This window comes from Talpa europaea (genome assembly GCF_964194135.1).
Source record: "Talpa europaea genome assembly, chromosome: 13".
In the NCBI taxonomy this organism is placed as follows: Eukaryota; Metazoa; Chordata; class Mammalia; order Eulipotyphla; family Talpidae; genus Talpa; species Talpa europaea.
The window spans coordinates 59,602,128-59,621,374 of record NC_140080.1 but is presented as its reverse complement, the minus strand read 5'-3'; the positions used below and the strand labels follow the sequence as shown (position 1 = coordinate 59,621,374).

The following is a 19,247-nucleotide window of genomic DNA, read 5'->3' as shown; positions in this document are numbered from 1 at the left end:
TCATACATGACGTCCAGTGAGAAAGTAGAGGGGCTTGTCATCACTGCTGTTAGCAGTTTGAAACTCATCCCGGAGGCGGAACTGCCACTCATCCTCTAGTTCTAAGCGGACAATTGTTTGGCGTAAGGAGCTTCTGTCTTGGCAGATGACACACAGGGTAGCACCTTCAGGAGAAAGAATGTATCTTAGGCTTGAATGTATCTTAGGATTGAAATGATAGAGAACATTAAACCTCTCTGATAGGCTCTAAAGTAACACAGCTAAGACCAAACATCAAAATTATTCAAAAATAAATAAAAGAATAGTACGAGTTCAAAAGTTCAGAAGAGTGTAAAGTGAAAACTCTCCCTACCCAGCAGCTAAATCCAGTCTTACACTATTTCTCATATTACACGTTTGCCTCTAGGGGAGGGTCTCTCAGTCTCAGTACTTCGCTGTGAGGGGCTGTTCCGGTTCTGTCAGATGTTTATAGCTCCTCTGGCTTCTGCTTGCTGCCAGTAACACAACTGGCACAGTTGTGCCAGTAACACAACTCCAGGGTGACAACCTAATATGTCTTCAGATCTTGCCAAATGTCCCCTGGGTGACATAATTGCCATACGCATTCTGCCTCAAATCTCTGCTCCAGATGTATTTTATACAAATAAGTGAATACATCATTTTTTCTGTTCTCATAAAAATGGTAATATGCTATATACAGTATTCTGAACCTTTTTCTCTGACCTGGAGGTTATCTTATCAGGATTATTTGTGATGCTTAATCCGCAGTTCTTATGCAAATCTCTCTGCATGGCGCGTGACTTTTGGAACATCTTTATCTTTTGTATCAGAATCAATTCATTAATTTTAATAAAAATCAGGTTATGTGAGAAGCATTACTTCTTGCACTGCATCATTTCTAAAATTAATATGATCATAAATCTGGCTGTTCATCTGCATTTAGTTTAGGATAACTTGACTTATTCTCCCCTGTCATCATCCCCATTAAGAAAATCAGTAAAGTGAAAAGGCTTCCCAACTACATCCCTTCTTTCCCTGTTTTAAAAGCAAGGTATTCTATATTGTCAAAAATATTGTTAAAGTGCTTTTCTATCTTTTCCATCTCAATATTCTGTCTGGGGTAATCGTTAACATCCAGAAGCAAGGTTCAAAATTTACCTTTTAGAAACTTAAATTTCTTAAGAAGATCAGCACCTACAAAAGAGTCACAGAGGTACAAGAGAAGTCCACTGAAAAACACCCCCTCACAGTTGACATTGCTGGAGTGGGGCCTGGAGCTGATGTAGCATATAGCCACCTGGAATCAAACAGAAATAGTGTAGGCATCTCAGATGCAAGCAACAACCCGTACTTTAGCTGAATAAGTCAGGTTCTTTTTACTATTTCAGGGTAAGGTAAAAAAATGATTGTTTTACATTGAAATTTAAGTGGAATGGTTACTTAAGCTTTACACATACTATTGTGTCAAAGTTTAGCCTATTTAAAGCTTCTCTTATTTCTCATTAAGAGAAATGGTTATGAAATTAGTAAGAAACAAAAAAGTCCCTTGATTTCAAAGTTTTCATGAAATAAAACTTTCCACAAAAAGACATACTTTGGAAAGATTAAATACTTAGATTACCTTATTGATAATAAAAAATACGCTTGATAAACTTTTCATTTACATAAACTTTCAATTGGATAGAAGCTTTGAACAGTGGATGAGTTTAAATTATTAGCCCTATGGCTTCTATGTACATAACATTACTTCACAAAAATAGGAATGTGAATAAGGTAGTTTGGGAGACAGAACAGTGAAATAGCTTAATACGTGAGTCAGACTGCTTGTGTTCAGATACTTTATAGCTGTGTGACACCTCAGTTTTGTTCATTTCTTTTTTTTTTTTAATTTTTTTTTTCTATAGAGGCATGTTTTTATTTATTTATTTATTTGCTTGTTTGTTTGTTTTGTTTATACATGCACTGGGTACAGTCAGAAGCACGGGAGGGTGAGAGAATTCACCAGAGCCAGAGCGGGGAGCAGAGCAGGCAGAAGGACCGAAGTACACTGCTGAGGGGAGCAGCGGGCGGCAGGAGAGGTCTGCGCGCCATGTGGGACCCTCCTCCGGTGGCCTGGGAGCAGCCGGGGATCGAACCGGCGCCGCAGAGGCCTCGGGCAGCTTCGCAACCCAGAATTCAACCGCTGCGCCACTGGGGAGGCCCCAGTGTTCATTTCTTGATACCTCAGCTTCCTTGTCTTGTAGAGATAACAATAGTACCTGATGCATAGGACTATTTTGTGAATTACATAATTAATGCAAGCCACAGTATTCATTCAGTAATAGCTGCTATTAGTGGTTGTAGAATTGAGATAGTATTGCCTTAACACCCACACCTCTGGATTCTGTGATGGCAGAATTGGAAGACCTGGGGTAGTTATATAGCTGACAGATTATAGAAGATATTATTACATCTGATAGGCTTTTTCTTCTTCTAAGACTCTACAATTCCTGATCCAACTCTTAAACTATTGAACTATGAGAATGATGTAAAATGTTTACACTAATTTTAAAAACCAGTTTCTAAAATTTCCAGAATTGAATCCTAACGTTGGATTTCAGTATTAAGAGATACTTGTGAATACATGCAAAGAAAAAACTGGAAATAAAAGTAGTTTGCCAAAGTGTTATGTTCTAATTACATGTGTTATATTCTAACTTTTTTTTCAAATTTTATTTTTTAAAAGATTTATTTTTGCATAGAAGAACTGGGGTGTAGGCCAGAGGTGCAGAGGCTGAGAGGATTCACCAGAGACAGAGTGGGGACCAGAACAGGCTGATTTACTGAAATACACTGCTAAGGGGAACAGCAGGCGAGATAGGTAAGGTCTGCTGCTCCATGTGGGTAGCTCCCTGGCTGGGGATTAAACTCAGGCCATCGCGCTGATAGTGCTGAGACTTAACTAACCGTAGGCCACCAGGGAGACTCCAATATTCTAACATTTAAAAAAATTATAAGGAGGATATAGTAAAACAATACAACTTTAAAAATGTATCGGAAAATATTGTGACAGAAGCCCTTTAAATCCTGAAGACCATCAGTAGTCAGAAAAATCATGAAAAGTATACAAGAGGCAATTAAAAAAAAACACAACTGGTGAAGAACTTGAGAGAGAGCAAGAATGAAAACTGAGGAAGCAATGAAAAAGTCAAGTAGTGGGAATTGGAGAAATGACAAGTATAAAGGTATCCCATGATACTCTAAATTGTTCAGCAGTCGTTGAGATTCTCTTAAGATGGTGGCTAAGTCATACTGTGCCAAGTGAAAACTCAATTTTGTGGAGAAACATTACACGAATCCGGTATTGTGTGAAACGTGTTATGACAGGAAGGAGTAGGAGCAGGCAGCTGTTTCTGTCCAACATCTCTGAGGTAGGCTTCTTAGCAAAGCTGAGCTCTGAGCTAAGCTTTGAGTATTATGTTCACTGGCCTTTAAGGAGAGGCAAAATAGGTACAGGGATCATGTTTTGTGTGAGACTTTGTCTAAGTATGGCTCAGGCTTTTGTCATTTAAACTTTCAAACAGTAGATAAAATGGGAAAAATGGATGGAAGGAGGTAAAAGCAGAATATTAGCCCCTTCCAATTTACCTCTGGTCCAATGTTAAGGTAGGAGTCAATGGCCAACACAGGACTCTTGAAGTTATGGATGGCTTTGGGGAAGAGTTTGTATGAAGCATGCTGAAGAAACTTCTCCAGGAGAAACTGCGCGGGGGCTGCCAGTAGCGTGTGTTCACTGTCTGGAGCACAGACATACTGAAGGGGCAAGATGGGTGCCAGGATCTCTGACACCTGAAATGAGAGCCGAGATTATCATGGGAAATGTTTTCTGTCACTCAATGAAGTGGGCAAGGAAGCACTGCATCACACTCAATGGCCTCTCAAATGATAGTGGTAGTATAGTGACAGATCCAGGTTCAAATGTAAGCCCATCACTTTTGGGTTCTGAAAGGTACAGTTGGGTTTAACATAATTTACACACAGTAAGGTTAGGGAAAAATGAAAAAGTAGGCTTCTTTGAAAGTTACTGCATTTAGCAAGTACATTGTGAGGATCAATAGGAAGCCTTTACAATACTGCTGGATATGAGTGGGTTAAATTCCATCACATCCCAACTCCCCAACCCCCCTAAAAAAGGAAAAGGCTTCTAAGCTCCACTGGGGTGTCCACATGTTAATTGCCAGTGGATCTCAAACAGAAAAGGGCAGGCCCATGGGATTTACCCTTAAAAGGTTGTGATGTACATTATTTTCTATTAAAATCTGGCAATGGACTAGAGACCATTTTGACTTCTTTTTTAAAAGATTCATTTATTTATGCATACAAGAGCAGGGGTGCAGGCCAGAGGAACAGAAGGTGAGAGGATCCACCAGAGACAGAATGGGGAGCAGAACAGGCAGATCTACTGATGTATACTGCTGAGAGGAACAGTGGGCGAGACAGGAGAAGTCTACTGCGCCGTGTGGGTAGCTCCCTGGCTGGGGGTTGAACTCGCCACAGTGGCTGGCGATAGCTTGAAGGCGCTGAGACTCTATAACCCTTGTGCCACGAGGGAGGCCCCATGTTGACCTTTTCATTTTACTTTATGTGTTACATGAGAAAAGTGTTAACATTTCGTATTGCTAAACTAGCAAAGTAAAGTTTGAAACAGAATCTTTATCGAGTTGCTAATGAAATCTAAATAAGGGTAATTCTGTTGAAACTTCAAAGCATGTTTAGATTGTAGTGAGTCCTCACTAAGAGAAATGAGACTAGAAGTTTGACTTCTATAACCTTACTTTTCAAGCAAGTGGCACGTACTTAGTGCCAGTACCTAATAACAAAGATCAGAAATTTTTGACTTATATCTAACAGTAGAATCATGCTTGTGAAACTTACCATGATCTTTGGTTTGATGATAAAGTCCCTCTGCCCTCCAACCTGAACATGTTTCTTCATGAGGCTGAAGTTATTAAAACGGCAGATGAGTAGGCCACTACTGTTTGTTCTCAGGTTGAAGTCAACATCTTCACAGAAATACCTGAATCATATAGGAGAAGTTTCATTGACTGCCTTTTAAACCTCAACAGAAAGTGAGGCAGGTGTTAGGAGATAGCCACAAACAAAATCACCTTGACCCCTCCTGGAGCTTGCCCTCCTAACATGCCCAAGACCCCCAGATTTGAATATCATGAATATTAAAGGAAGAAGTGGGGTGACTTTGGTCCCAGGCACTCCATGGGGTTTTAGGCACACCTGAACTGAAATAGGGCTGTACACTCTATACTCTTGCAGGCAAGGTTGACATAACAATGACTTTGGTTCTTTTGCTATCTGGGATGATAACGTAATTGGTTGAGGTGGCAAAGCCTAGGGTTGGACTGCTCACATCTGCTGGTTTCTGTCTATAAGATTCAGCTCTCTGGGTCTTACATTTGAAGAGTGATTAAATTCTGAGTGTGAATGAAGAGTTAATCTTCAATAATTTATGGGTCCACACATAAACAGGCTTTAAGTTCTTGAATAATGAGGTGGCTAAAGTATGTTTTCTGACCATTTCACATTGTAACACCTATTATTGAAGGTCTGGGTTAGTTTGAAGGATGATAAAGGGGGATGTTGTGAGTTGTGTCCCCTCCCCACTTTGTCCATATGAAGAGATTCTCAGTTTCTCAAAGACACAGGAATAAAAAGAGGTTAAAACTAGGCAGAACAATCAGGATTAATTGCATTCAGGAGGCCTGACTTACCTGTTGAAGTCATACTGCACATTCTGAGTCAAATCTATGTTAAGGAGAATGAAGTCATGCACATGGCACCTCGAGAAGGGGGCCTTCAGGCTCTGGGAAGTCAGCTTGCTGCTCCATTTCTGTATGCCCAGGATTGCATAGTGAATGATTTTTGGTGTTGCTTCAATATGCTGCAAGACACTCTTCAAGGACACATTCTTACTAGAAACTCCTGTTTCCATGGGCTGGCTGTGAAATATAAAGGTAGTTTATATAAGATATCAGTAACGTTGAATGGAGGATCATTTATGAACTATTTTACAGTATTTATATCTGTAAAGGAAATAATCAGCTGGTTTACTTTGCATTAACCTGGAATGGCGAAGGATGCTGCACCCCGGTGTCATGCTGCCTGTCACTGCAAACTCAAGGAAGCTGCCACTTTAGAGCAGGGGCTTAATCACCTTAAGGCAAAGAAAGAATTCCAGCCCATAATACCTCAAAGTGAATAGTGAACTGGGAGCTACTAAAAAGGTTGCCAGAGATTAGAATTAAGTATAATTCCCAGTTCTGGTTATTCTGGTTATAAAAAAGGGATGTTTGAAAACTTCACTGTCTTCAAATCTACAATGGAAAGAACACAAAACCAAAATGTTTGAGCTTTGGGGTGTATAGATCATCTGACATGGGGCTATGCTGGAGTACCATTGACATTTTGGGGGCTATTTATCACATAAGACTTCCATGTCTAGGGCCTCCCTGGTGGCACAAGGGTTAACATGCAACCTATGAAACTATCCGCAGCCACTGCAGCACAAGTTCAATTCCCGGCCAGCTGGGGAGCAACCCACATGGTGCAGCAGACCTCTCCTGACTCGCCTGCTGCTCCCCTCAGCAGTGTACTTCGGTCAGTCTGCCTGTTTTGTTCCCCACTCTGTCTCTGGTGAATCCTCTCACCCACCCACACCTTTGGCCTGTACCCCAGCTCTTGTATGCATAAATAAATAAATCTTTTAAAAAAAAAAAAGACTTCCATGTCTGGCATTCTCTGGAACTTGGGGACCACTTCACCACTTTCCAGCAGGAGAACCTCTGATTTTGACCCAGCGATACTTTTACAGGTGGTAGAATTAAGACAGAGAGATAAAATAACTGCTTTTTCATCCAGATAGTTATGATCCAAAGCTTGGGGTCAAAAAGAGGGTGTCCTGATTTAGAAGCCACTAGACTTTTTAAACAAAACATAATGTCTCAACAGACTTTCATAGCTAACCAAAGTCACGATGCAGAGATTTTCAGGAATTTAATGGCATACCAAATGTCTCCAAAAGTTCCTCAGTCACCACAAAATGTGCTAGTGAGTGTGGTTTCATGGATGACCATTTTGCTCTATAAGGCTGTACCTCTTATTTACGTCCATGCATGACTGCAGTCAAGGAAATACCTTCTATAGTATTGTCATACTCCCCTAAAACTTCTTGGGAAGTATCACTACCTGGTCTGCTCCTGAAGACTGTGAATGTTCCACAGGACACATGAGTCATCCATCACGACGATGAAAGGCCAGACACACTGGCGTTTAACTCCCAGCTCTTCCAGGCGGTTCCTCTCTAGTTCCAGGTTGTGATATGAGAGCTCCTTAATGAGAAATCTGGCCGCACCTGGAAGGCAACATAATGACAGCTGCACATCCTTCTTCAGGCTTGGCGGAGGCCCCACAGACAGCTCACATCCTTCCAGAGGCATGTGTGTCCATATGGTGACCATGCAGGTGTGTGTGGGATGTTAACCAAATACTCAGAGCAGTGTTGGTAAGAACCACTGGTCTATTTTAAAATGTAGATTCTCTTTATCAAAGCAACATTGGCTTACTACACTACATGATTTTTTTAAAAAGGAAAAAAAAAAATTCCCAGGAACTTATCACCAGAGATGTTGGCATGATGCAGATGACTCGTGAACTAAGCTTTGAAAAGTGCTACAAGAATCTAGTTTCGGGCCTCCCGGTGGCGCAAGGGGTTAAGCACCGCACTATGAAGAAATCCACAGCCTCTACAGCACGAGTTCGATCTCTGGCCCGCCAAGGAGAAACTCACATGGTGAAGCAGACCTCGCCTGTCTCTCCCGCTGCTCCCCTCAGCAGTGTATTTCGTCAGTCTGCCTGTTCTGTTCCCCACTCTGTCTCTGGTGAATCCTCTTCCACCTCTCCCCTCCCCCCTGCATCTCTGGCCTGTACCCCAGTTCTTGTATGGAAAAAAAAAAATCTTTAAAAAAAAATTAAAAACTAGTTTCCCTACAGGGAGAAAGGTTAGTACATAGACTAAATGCTTATTATATAGGTTAGTTCCTAAAAGTCACAAAATGAAGGGACTCGTTCTTTGAAGCACCTTGTACTAGAGAGTGGCTGGGGCTGGGGTAAGGGGTGTGGCTCTTCCACTAATGTGTCCTGTGCTTAAGATACCATTAGGAAATTTGCATCAGTGAACAATATCTTTGAAGATTCTGAAAACGAGCATCCTTTCTCTAGATCTGCCTTTTTTTTTCTTTTTTTGGCAAGATGCAAATGATACAGTGAGCACAAGAACAGACAGGAGTTAAGCTGCCTAGGTTTGAATCCTCATTCCACCATTTTATAGCTGTGTGACCCTGAACAAATTAACTCCCCTGTGCCCTGCTTTCCCCACCTGTAGAAAGGCAAAGATAATGTCTGCCTCATAGGTGGTTGTATGCTGCTCAGGATGGTGCCTAGAATGTGCTAAGTACGCAGAGTGTTTGCTGTTGTTAAGGTGACCATAAGGAATTAGCCAATTTCTGTTTAGGGCCGCCTAAGTGCAAAAAAATGTAGATGATAAATGAAGAGGAACTAGACAAACATAAAGGGTAACATGAAGGCTAAGGCTTAAGGATATGAAAAGGAGTGGAAAGGAGAATAAAGGGACTTGAGGGAGACACAGAAGTGGGGAACGGAAAGAAATCCTGTAAAGAAGGACCGTGTAGACTCACACAAATGACTCAGGTCACCTCTGCTGTTCAAGCCAGCCCTGTGCTAGATATTCGTTCTTCCAAATGTTAATGAGCTCATGTCCTCAGCCCTTCTGAGGCTGCACTAAAAATGAGACACTCACAAAAACTGGGAAAACTGATTTAGAACTACAATGCAAGCCGTGACCAGACAGTACAGCTTTTAAAACACTGGGTCCAGTTAGAAGTTTTCCACCTGAGTAAAACTGAGTTCTAGACTTCGGTGCCTCCCACAGGCCTGTCATACACACACCCATTGTGTCCCTTGGAAGAAATCAGCCCATGGGGAAAAGGCAGGGAAAACTTGCAGGCACTTTCAAGATGACGGCCATAGGAGGGAATGATGCTTTTAACTCCTGGGTTGTACAGAAACTTACCATGAGCCTTTAATATTAGCCACAACTTGGGAACTCCAGAACAGTGAGCTAGCTGCTTTCCTCCCCAGACCTCTCTCACTGTTACATTCCTGCTGCAAGTGCAAGTGTGCTCAGCCTAGAACACTCACACCTACACTGGTGCGTCCCAAGCCCTTCCCAGGGTATGCGATATACCGCTGGCTTTTTTAGTTACTAGTCCTCGGAAGTTAAAACTGCAGATCAAGGGAAAAGAAAAGTCAACAGGCCTTTCATTTGGAGGGGAGGGCAGGACACTTTCCAGAGATGGGAACCTTTGAAAGTTTAATCCCTTGAGGAAGGGAGCTCAGTTTATCATTCAGCCCTCACCCCATCCCAGGGAGGCCCCTTACCCACGCCTGCATTATTGAACATGCCCGGAAGCACCAGCATGATGTGGTTGGGCCAGTACTTGCGGTACAGCGGCATCTCGTATTCTTTGACCACCAGAAGGTGAAGGTGGCTGATGCCCTCCATGGCGTGAAAAAGATTTAGGAGTCCATGCTCATGGCGACCACTGGAAGGAGTGAAAATAGGGCTCTTCACTGCATTCAAATTCTGTTGCAAGGAAAAAAAGAGCGAGAGAAATGAAAATCCTTAGGTATAAGAAACTTAGAGCACCAGGACCTCCCAGGTGGCAGGGGTTAAAGTCAGCACTATGAAGCAATCAGCAGCGACTGCAGCATGAGTTTTATCCCCTGCCAGAGAGCAACCCACCTGGTGCAGCAGACCTCTCCTGACTTGCCCCCTGCTCCCCTCAGCAGTATATTTCAGTCAATCTGCCTGTTCTGCTCCCCACTCTCTCTGGTGAATCCTCTAACCCTCCCACAACTCTGGCCTACATCCCAGTTCTTGTATGCATAAATAAATCTTTAAAAAAAAAAAAAAACTGAGAGGACCCGTGTGAGCCTGTCAGTACTTGTGTCCCGACACTATCACACACCTTGTCTGAAACCAGGGGCAGCCGCATGCTCTCCAGGTGTTTGCCCTGCTTGCTGAAGACAAAATGACTCTCTTTGGATTTAGGAATGATGAAATAGAGCTGCACCTCTTCTCCCAGCATGGAGGAAGAGAAGGTAAATGCATGAAGGGTGGAATCTGACATCTACATTTGCAAAGAAAAAAAGAGAATGTAAGCGCACAGTGTACAATCTTCCAGGCCACTTGCCTAGAGAGGTTCGCTAATCTGAACTGACGGACACCACCAGATCTGGCTCTGTGCACAAAGTTGAAAGGGTTGAGAAGGTGAGCGTTTGTGTCTTTAAGTTGTGGCCATCTTGCCCCTACAAAGCCTGTCCATGGTGGAGGGAGAGGTACCTGTTCTTCGCATTTTTCGAGTTCTTTGAACCATAACTCAGTCTCACAGACATTAAATACACTGATGCCCTGCTCTGTAAACATCCTCACAGTGCCCAGTTATAGGGAAGAAAAACACTTCTGCTTTATGTGGGTCAGGTCAAATGAAGTCAGTATTTTTCAAAGCAAAATACTAGGACTAATAGTAAAATGCTCTGTGCCCTCACTTTTCCTGGCTACAAGTGGAAGAGGTCTGAACGGTCATTTAGCCCGGAAGTCTGCTTTCGGGAAAGACCATTTAACTCACCAAAGCGAAATATAAATCTAATCTATTTTTGAAGTTGCTGGAAAGTTCAAATGCTCTCCCACTAACCAATCTGAAAAATTACAAGAAGGTCTTTACATGTTTTACAGTGCAGACAATATTTGCCTTAATGAAAGGATAGCATCACTTTCCAGCAACAGCTAGCACCCAGAAAGGTTTCCCAAGTGTTTAAATATCACATTTCATAGAAAAGTAATATAATTTGTCCCTGAAACGCTTATTTCATTCTGCTGCTTTGATTTGTGTGGGAATATGCTTAGTATTGTAACCATATAGAAACAATATACTTGGGTTTTAATTAAGAAATTTTATAAAAACCTGATTTTTAAGCTCAGGGACTCTCTAATTTTTCAAAGCATTGTGAGCCGATTTGAAGCCAAAATTTTTCAATGGCCCACCAAAAGTTTTCAGCAATACCACAAAACAACCAGGATATAAAAGGTAACATGTATTACAAGAGCAGAATGATTTGATACAGATTTTCAATATATTCTTTCTGATACCCTGTGGGGAAGGGTGAAGACCTGCTCCTCAAATGTGGGGGAAGTCCAGTCAGCATATCCTAGGGGAAGCGTCCTTGGAGGTATTCAGAGCCAAGTAATAAAAATCAAGAAGCGATGGAACTTATCTCCAAACTATGCACTGGATACGACATCGTTTGCTGCCTTTCCCATCTTCTGTACTTAAAGGTGTACTGACCAAAAAGAAGCCAAATATTGTGGGGTGTTGCCTTACATTCTGCGTTCCTACTTCTCAGGTCTCTCTACATTAAAGAGCAGACATTGATGCCACTGTATACCTAGTGAAACCATGTCGCGCTGGGGTAAACTTGACTAGCGTGGTACACATCAAAGACATGTTAGAATCACAGCATCATGGGCACACCCCGTGGTTTTTCATCAATACAAAGGGGGAACGACCCTTTCAACAAATATACCATAATTAGGTTTTTTCCCCCCAGAACCTCAGAGTAAGAGCTACTCTCTAGCCTACACATGATACATGTAATTGGTTTGTTTCAATGAAGTGACTTAAAGCATAAAACTCAGCCTTCCTCTCTTTCCCTCCCCTCCAATCCTAGTAAACCCAAAGCAATTTTAATATATTGTTTAATGCATTTTGCTTCCCAGCTAGCACCTCCACCTCACAAATAAGCAATCCTTTGTCTAGGAGGTGAAGCTGGTAGCCTTAATTTGCACGCCTTCCCTAGGAGGTCCAGTGAGGTACCGGCAGGGGCGGGGGCGGGGGGTGGGGGGGCTGCACCTGGGAAGCAGAGGTGAAGTCCATGTACTGGTGGCACTGCTCGCAGTGGTGGAAGGTGTTGTACGCTGCGTACTTGGTCAGCATCATGGACACCGTTTCTCGTTTCCTGGGTTCTTCAACTTTGGGTTCCTTTATTGCTTCTGTGTATAAAGGGGCAAAAACCCTTCCCATGATATGCATGAAGCCCCTAGGCCTGGGAAGAAAGTCCTCGACACCCCCAAAGAGCATTTCAACGGATTCTATAACTTAAGCCCTGAGAGCCAGGGATGAAGATGGAAAGGTAACATGTATGTGTGGAAGAGAAGAGAAAAGCGGAGAGGCGGGTTACTTAAACCCTTAAAGATGAAATTCCCCCAGTCCTCCTGCCCTGACTTCGGTGCCCCTTGACCTCAGAGGAGGATAGTAAGCTTGGCTCCTCTTGCACTGACCTTTTTTGACCCCGGATAGCTTCTCAGTATACACCAGGCTCATCAAACTGTACTTGGGATCATGCACACTGACGTCAAAGGGCATTTTGCTGAAGCTCTCGATGTCAGGCCAGGGCTCTCCCTCTGACTGGCTTACTTCACTGCTCTCACTGTGATCTAGGACAAAAAGAAAGAAAGTGCGCAGAACAGGCCGACTGGTCTCTTGACCTCCATTCCAGGTGTCAGAGAGGAGAGGTTTTAGCAAACAAAGCCCAGGTGGGTGGACCGAGGCATTTCTGAAAAAGGAGCCCCTCTGTACTTGGGGAGAGGGAGCCAACATTGTCCATGCAGACCCATGCTGGGAGGGACGCTGGCCCTCACAAGCCCCCCTCCTTAGGCTCTCTACGCATGCATTCGTGTGCAGAGGTCAACTGAACCTCCCCCTCCAGCCCCCCCTGAATTTCTCTAATAAAAGCTTTTTAAATTTTGGATAATATAAATTCTTAGACTCTTAGTTGTGGGATTTTAAGATACTGATTTGAACAGTGCATTGGGCAAAATTCCCAATGTCTGCTGCATATTAGAATCACCTGGGATCTAGTCAAAACCCCTGTGGTTAGGTGCCCCCCTTATCTCTTTTGTTACCCAGGCACCTGTTGTGATGTTTAAACTTCCTTAGATGCAGTCAGGTCTGAGAAACAGACATGAGTTTGAGTCCGGATGATGTCCTTTACTACTCACCTGTTGGCACCTTCACCCCACAGGGTTCCCTAATTGTTGTAAGGATTCCAGATATTATGCTGAAACTGCTCAGAGAGTGGCAGGCATATGGGGGGTGTCCACTTATGATATTTATTGTCATTAATATAAGTTATCAAAAAGTTTAAGGCAACTTTCAAGGGGCGAAAGGAAGAAAAAGCTTTCCAAAAGAAGCCTAGAGATTTGGATATTTTCCCGAAGCATACAGATGGCCCATAGGCACCAGAAAAGATGTTGGACATCTCTTATTGTTAGGAAATGCAAATCCAAATAATGACATACCTCACACCTGTGAGAAGGGCTCTTATGCAAAAGGCCAGGAACAACAAGTGTTGTCAAGGATACAGAGATAAGGGGGAAAGGGAATGCCCACCCTCCCTGGCAGTGTTGATGGAATTGTAAATTGGTGCAGCTGTGATGGAAGACCGGATGGAGGTTCCTCAAAAAGGTAAAAATAGAACTACCATATGATCCAGCAATTGCACTTCTGGATATTTACCCCAAAACTATGAAAACATTAATTTGAAAAGATATGTGCACCCTTCTGTTCACTGCAGCATTATTCATAATAGCCAAGCTATGGAAACAACCTAAGAGCCCTTCGACAGATGAGTGGATAAAGAAAATGTGGTTTGTTTACACAATGGAACACTGCACGGCTATAAAAAAAAAATAATAATTTTTGCTATTGCAGCAAGGTTGGCACTTGAAGGGATTATGCTAAGTAAAATAAGGAGAAAGACAAATACAGATGATTTCACTCATGTAGACTATCAAGTAACAATGCAAGCAAACGAACACAGTAAGACAAAAACAAATCCTTAGACTATGATTACAGAAAGGGGTTACCAGAGGGGAGGAGAATGGGTGGAACAGGTAGACAGTCAATTGGATGACAGTGGATGGAAACTAGACCTTTGGTGGTAGGGTGGGGCAGTGGTATATATTTGCTGAGGTGTGAAAATGCACACCTAAAACTTATACAATGTTGAAAACAGTATTTACCTAAAAAAAAGCCTAAAGGCAATAAATACAGGGACTCTCTTTTTAATATAACAGTTTATTTCTTATATCCCTGAACTGAAGTTTGCATTTTATTTAAAAATCTAAGGTGTAGTCTGTTGGGTTTTTTAAGGTGTCATGCCTCTTAAGAGAACATCACATTCATCTGCATGAGAATGAGGGAAAAGGAATAAAGCCAAACTCACAGAGGCCAGGCGCTACCAGATGACCCGCCCCATCCCTGCACCCTCTCCCAGGGCAGAGTATTTGGTGTGAAGCAATAGTTTGAAGCTTGAAGCTCAGTCCCAGTTATGGGGCTGCTGCCTGCTTCATGCCCACTTTCTGGCCCTGTAGACAGGGCTGCACGGGACATAGGTGACAACTGGGGTTAAGAACTGGGGAGTACCAAGTTCTGTGACCCTTGACTCAGAGAAGATGGCCAATTGCAAGGCTAAACTAAAACCATTTAAACTAAAACCACAGGGCCTCTCTGGTGGCACAAGAGATTAAGACCCAACCTATGAAGCTGTCCATAGTCTCTGCAGCATGAGTTCAATCTCCCAGCCAGGGAGCTACTCACATGGTGCAGCAGACCTCTCCTGACTTGCCCGCTGCTCCCCTCAGCAGTGTATTTCATCAGTCTGCCTGTTCTGTTCCCCGCTCTGTCTCTGGTGAATCCTCTCACCCTCCTGTACATCTGGCCTGTACCCTGATTCTTGTATAAATAAATACATCTTAAAAAAAAAAGCTTTCAAAAAAAAAAAGAAAGAAACAAAACTAGCCCCACATTCCTGTCGAGCACACGCCCCTGCGGCTTACTGGAAATGTGAAGAAGATTTGTTTACGGTGCCAGGGTCCTGGTCTATATTCAGAAGTTTTCATTTCACTATAGCAAAATCTGAATGCCCAATTATATACCAAGATACTCAGAACCTTTAGTCAAAACAGAAGATATAATCTGACTAACCAAGAAAAGACTACTATCTAGATTATAAAAAGTTCCCTAGATCCTCATGCAGTTAAACACCACAATGGAATTTTAAATTTGAATGCTTTCCCCACGCGAACAATTAACCCACCTACCTATCCGGGCTTTATAAAATGCCTCTTTGCTCAGCATCTTGCTAGAGGAGAGAGAGGCCAAAAGAGGCGAAGTCGCCAGCCCTGACCTCGAGTAGGTAAAAAGGACCACAGTTTACTTACAACGATTGCGAGGCACATTACATGTAACCAAGTCGCCCTGCACATGAGCTACTGGAGAAATCCCAGAAGGCAAAGGAACCCACGGGGTTGGCATTAATGGCTGCGTGTCTGGCCCCCTCCCAGGGGCAGCACTCACCGGTGTTGATCTCTCCCTCATCATACACATCCACCTCCAGGAGCCTGATGAGCATGCGGAAGAGGATCCTAAGGAACTGCAAATAGGAGCCGGTCTTTCCCACCTGGTGGAATCATTTTTATTGGGAAGGGGGAGGAGAGGAAGAAGGGCAGGGAGAGAAGAGAGATTTCACACCTGTGCTCTTCACGGCTCCATGTGCCTCCGAGAGGCGAGAGGCCCGCCCAAGTCCTCCTTGCTCTGGGCTACACCCCACCCCCTTCCCCAAGAGGTTCCCTGGCTTCTTCGCTTTCTGGGGACCCTCGGCTAGGACCCAAGCCTCGGCCCTGGTCCTACCTGAGGGGGCCCAGTCAGCAGCAGCCGCCGGGGGTGGCAGGTCCGGGCCCCCGAGGCGGGGTCTGGCTGGTTGCCGTAGTCGGCGTGGTGCTGGCGCGCCGCGGTCCACTGGCGGTAGTACAGGGACTGCTCCTCGCTGCTCATGTCCTTGTGCAGGAACGGCCGCAGGGAGCTCACCCAGGCCACGTCCGCGTGGGGAAGCAGCGCCGCCGAGGCAGGCACCTTGCCTCCTCGCTGGGCGCCCAGGAGACCGTAGGCCGCCTTGGATAAGATGACGATCGGGGGCAGGGCACCGTGCAGGCTCCTGCAGCCGGGGACAGGCTGGCCTGGCCACGGGAGGGCCCGGGGCCCCGAGCAGGAGGAGGACGAAGGCTTGGAGGTGGTGCTGCTGGCCATCTGGGGACCCAGGGAATCACACTCCTGCTTCAGAGTCTCTCCAGCTCCCGCTATGCCCGCGGAGACCCCTTCATCCAGCCCCACGCTGTTGGCTGGGCTTTGGAAGTTGGGGGTCAGGGACGGCTTCTGAGACTTGTCGGCCATGCTGGAGGAGCTCACTCCATTCTCCATGATGGAGCCTGGAAGAGGACAGACAGGGCCCGCCCCACACCTGCCCTGTTACTCGTGCTAAGGTGCGCGCCCCAGGCTCCTGGCGCCCCTGGGGAGGAGGGAAAGGCCAGAAGCCAGCAGGACATGACTGCTCCTCCACTTGCATAAACTGGGCTAGAAATTTGCCTGCTGCTCTCCTCCCCTGGTTCTTCCTGGCTCCTCAGCACCCGTGGGGTTTGCCAGTGGGAGATGCCAGCAGGAAGTGGGTTATTTATTCCCTGGCTCTTCCCCTGCAAAGCCACCAGGGTGCCTCTACTCCGACAACAGCGCGCATCACGCCAGCTTCTCGCCCCAAACTGCCCCCTCCCGAGGCTTCTGCAGGCCCAGTGTTGGTCCAGGCACATGGGGTTGACCCACCATCTTTTGTTCCTTTTCTGAATCCTGCCTGCATCTTTGAAAAATAGTTCCCTTATCAAACTCTCCTACATGACCTAATTTGAATGTGCCATATGATTTATTCTAGACCCCGACCAGCACAGGTCAGGTCAGGATGCGCCACCTTCAAGTCCTGTTCCAGTGGGCCCTGCCTTCTTGGGTCTCGGGTGTCAAGGTTTTGACTGTGGATAACCCTGGCTGTAGCTACTTCCACGGATGCGCAACCAGTGGGGGAAGGGCCCCGTGTGAAGGGGGATGGAAGGGAGCATCTACTCCCAATGAGGTGTTTGCTCTTGCCTGACTATTTGCCAATTTCACTTCAAATATGATTTTTCCTTTAATAGCTCAGCCTCTCTTTGGTCTGAAGACAAACCAAATGCTCATTGCCTTCAGGACTGAAGGCTCCTCAGGCAAGCCTGTCAAATCATGGCCTTGGGAGGTCCTAGATGAAGAGCTAGCACCTGCAGGTTACTGAAACCACGTCACTGCTTCTCTGGACTTTTGTGTCTTTCTGTCTTGTATGGGAGCTTGCCTTCTCCTCACATCCCCGCCCTCATCCACAACCTGCACCTTCCTGACCACCCTGGGTCAGCCCTGAGCTGGTGCGGGAGGGGGCTGGGGTGAGAGGTGCGTGTGTGCTCTGAGGTGTGAGTACAACGGGCGGTCAAATTGTCCTAGGAAGGAAGTGAATTCTAAATAGCAGAAGGCAAACCATTGTCTTTGTGTGAGTTCATCAGCACACATGTGAGCTTGTGGGGCAGCTCTAGACGTGACCAGAAAGGAGGGGGCTGATGAAAGCACCACAGGAAGGAAAACAAACTTCCCCTCTCCCCTCCTGCACACCCACCCCATCTTCCCCGTTCCCTCACTGGTGCTGGAATCCCAAACTTCTACTAATAGATGTGATAGTTTTCTCTCCCTTCTGTTCCCCTTCTTTATCTGCTTTGAACCTCTTCGCTTTGCCACTGGTTGTAGAAAATTGGGGAGCCTGGTGTGGTGGGGTGGAGGGAGGTACAGCCCTGATCCCTGACTGAAGGGGCGCAGCTGGGCAAGCCCAGTAGAAGGACAGTCCGCATGCTCTTCCAGCTGAGGGTCTCTATAGACAGACAGGAAACCCCGCAGTATCTGCCTGTTCGACTCCCACAGAGACATCAACAGCTGCCGACAGAGAGAACAGTGTGTGTCTGCACACGTGGGACGGTGTGAGGGAGGGAATCATGGGAAGGGATGTTAATAGTCGTCACCTCTCGTGTGGGGTTCGGTTTCATTTTTAATGTTTTCTCTATATTTTGTTACATTCTCTGAGTTTTCTACATTACGACATTATTTCATAATCAGGAAAAAATTTAAATAGTGCTACATTTGATGTAACATAACTTAGAAGAAAATTTACTGCCATACAGGCCACATAGCAAGGTCACCAGAGGGGCTGGCGGGCGGCACGTGGGTCATCACAGTCAAGCAGAGTTTCCAGAGGAGCCAGCAGTTTAGCAACACTGCCATTATGTATTTACAAAAGTCATTCACTCATTCATTCACTAATTCAGTCGGCCAGGAACTAAGCTAGTAAGCACAAACTAACAGCTTCAAGATCTAGAAGAAAAAGAACCTTTATGCACATAACGGTTTCATGACGTCCATGAGGTGATTATGGATGGGGAAGATTAAGGAAAATGGTGCAGATTGGGTTGATAAGTTCTTCATTAAGTGTTTACCCAAAGAAGTATTTTGTGGATGTTCACCTGTCACATCTCCACGTGTCTCTCCCAGGGAACTGAGGTCTACACGGGCTGCCTGAGTCACCCAATGCTCCTCTGCCCTCCCTCCTCCTCACTCCTGTCCTTTACCCCTTGAAAGAGAAAAGAAAATACTGACCTGAGGTTCCAGTGACAGCACTACTGTTGCTCTGGGGCCTTTCCAGGTCAATCAGCAGTTCATCGGTGTCATTCTCGCTGATGGCAGCTCTCTCCTGCTCCTTCCCGCTAAGGTCCAGGGCAACCGCAGGTCCCCGGATGACCTCTTTTGATACATAGCAGCATGCTAGACCCACTTCTTGCTCCAAGGCAGTGCGGGTTAAATAACTTGAATCAATTAACCGGAGGTCACAGTATTTCAAAGACCTGGACAAAAGTAATGTTTTTGGTGAGTCCACCTGACTACGCACTGTGTTTATATGTATGGACAGCTGGACATATCACACAATTAAAATTATGGATTTCAGTGCCACATAATCTTTGCTCTAAATCAGTTCTTCCACCTTCTACCTGTTATGATCTCTGGCTAGTCATTGCATATTCTCCAAGTATAAAATAAATTAATAGTGCGTGGCTCATAGGGTTATTGTAAGAAATGAAGGAAAATGCCTAACACAGTAAGCATTCAATG

At 44.9% G+C, this 19,247-nt stretch overlaps 1 protein-coding gene across 3 annotated transcripts in view; it reads right to left on the bottom strand.

Annotated features, from left to right (window-relative positions):
- GREB1L (GREB1 like retinoic acid receptor coactivator) overlaps positions 1-19,247 on the bottom strand; it is a gene marked incomplete at both ends in the record, with an annotated part of 92,478 nt that continues 73,231 nt past the window's right edge. For all 3 annotated transcript variants that reach the window (XM_084252787.1, XM_084252788.1, XM_084252789.1), the window contains 13 exons: positions 1-164; positions 1,159-1,297; positions 3,628-3,828; positions 4,915-5,056; positions 5,766-5,993; positions 7,240-7,405; positions 9,511-9,715; positions 10,101-10,262; positions 12,042-12,181; positions 12,470-12,625; positions 15,549-15,651; positions 15,882-16,456; positions 18,738-18,982. In XM_084252787.1, coding sequence (XP_084108913.1) covers positions 1-164; positions 1,159-1,297; positions 3,628-3,828; positions 4,915-5,056; positions 5,766-5,993; positions 7,240-7,405; positions 9,511-9,715; positions 10,101-10,262; positions 12,042-12,181; positions 12,470-12,625; positions 15,549-15,651; positions 15,882-16,456; positions 18,738-18,982 — 2,626 coding nt within the window. The remainder of the gene's footprint in view (positions 165-1,158; positions 1,298-3,627; positions 3,829-4,914; positions 5,057-5,765; positions 5,994-7,239; positions 7,406-9,510; positions 9,716-10,100; positions 10,263-12,041; positions 12,182-12,469; positions 12,626-15,548; positions 15,652-15,881; positions 16,457-18,737; positions 18,983-19,247) is intronic.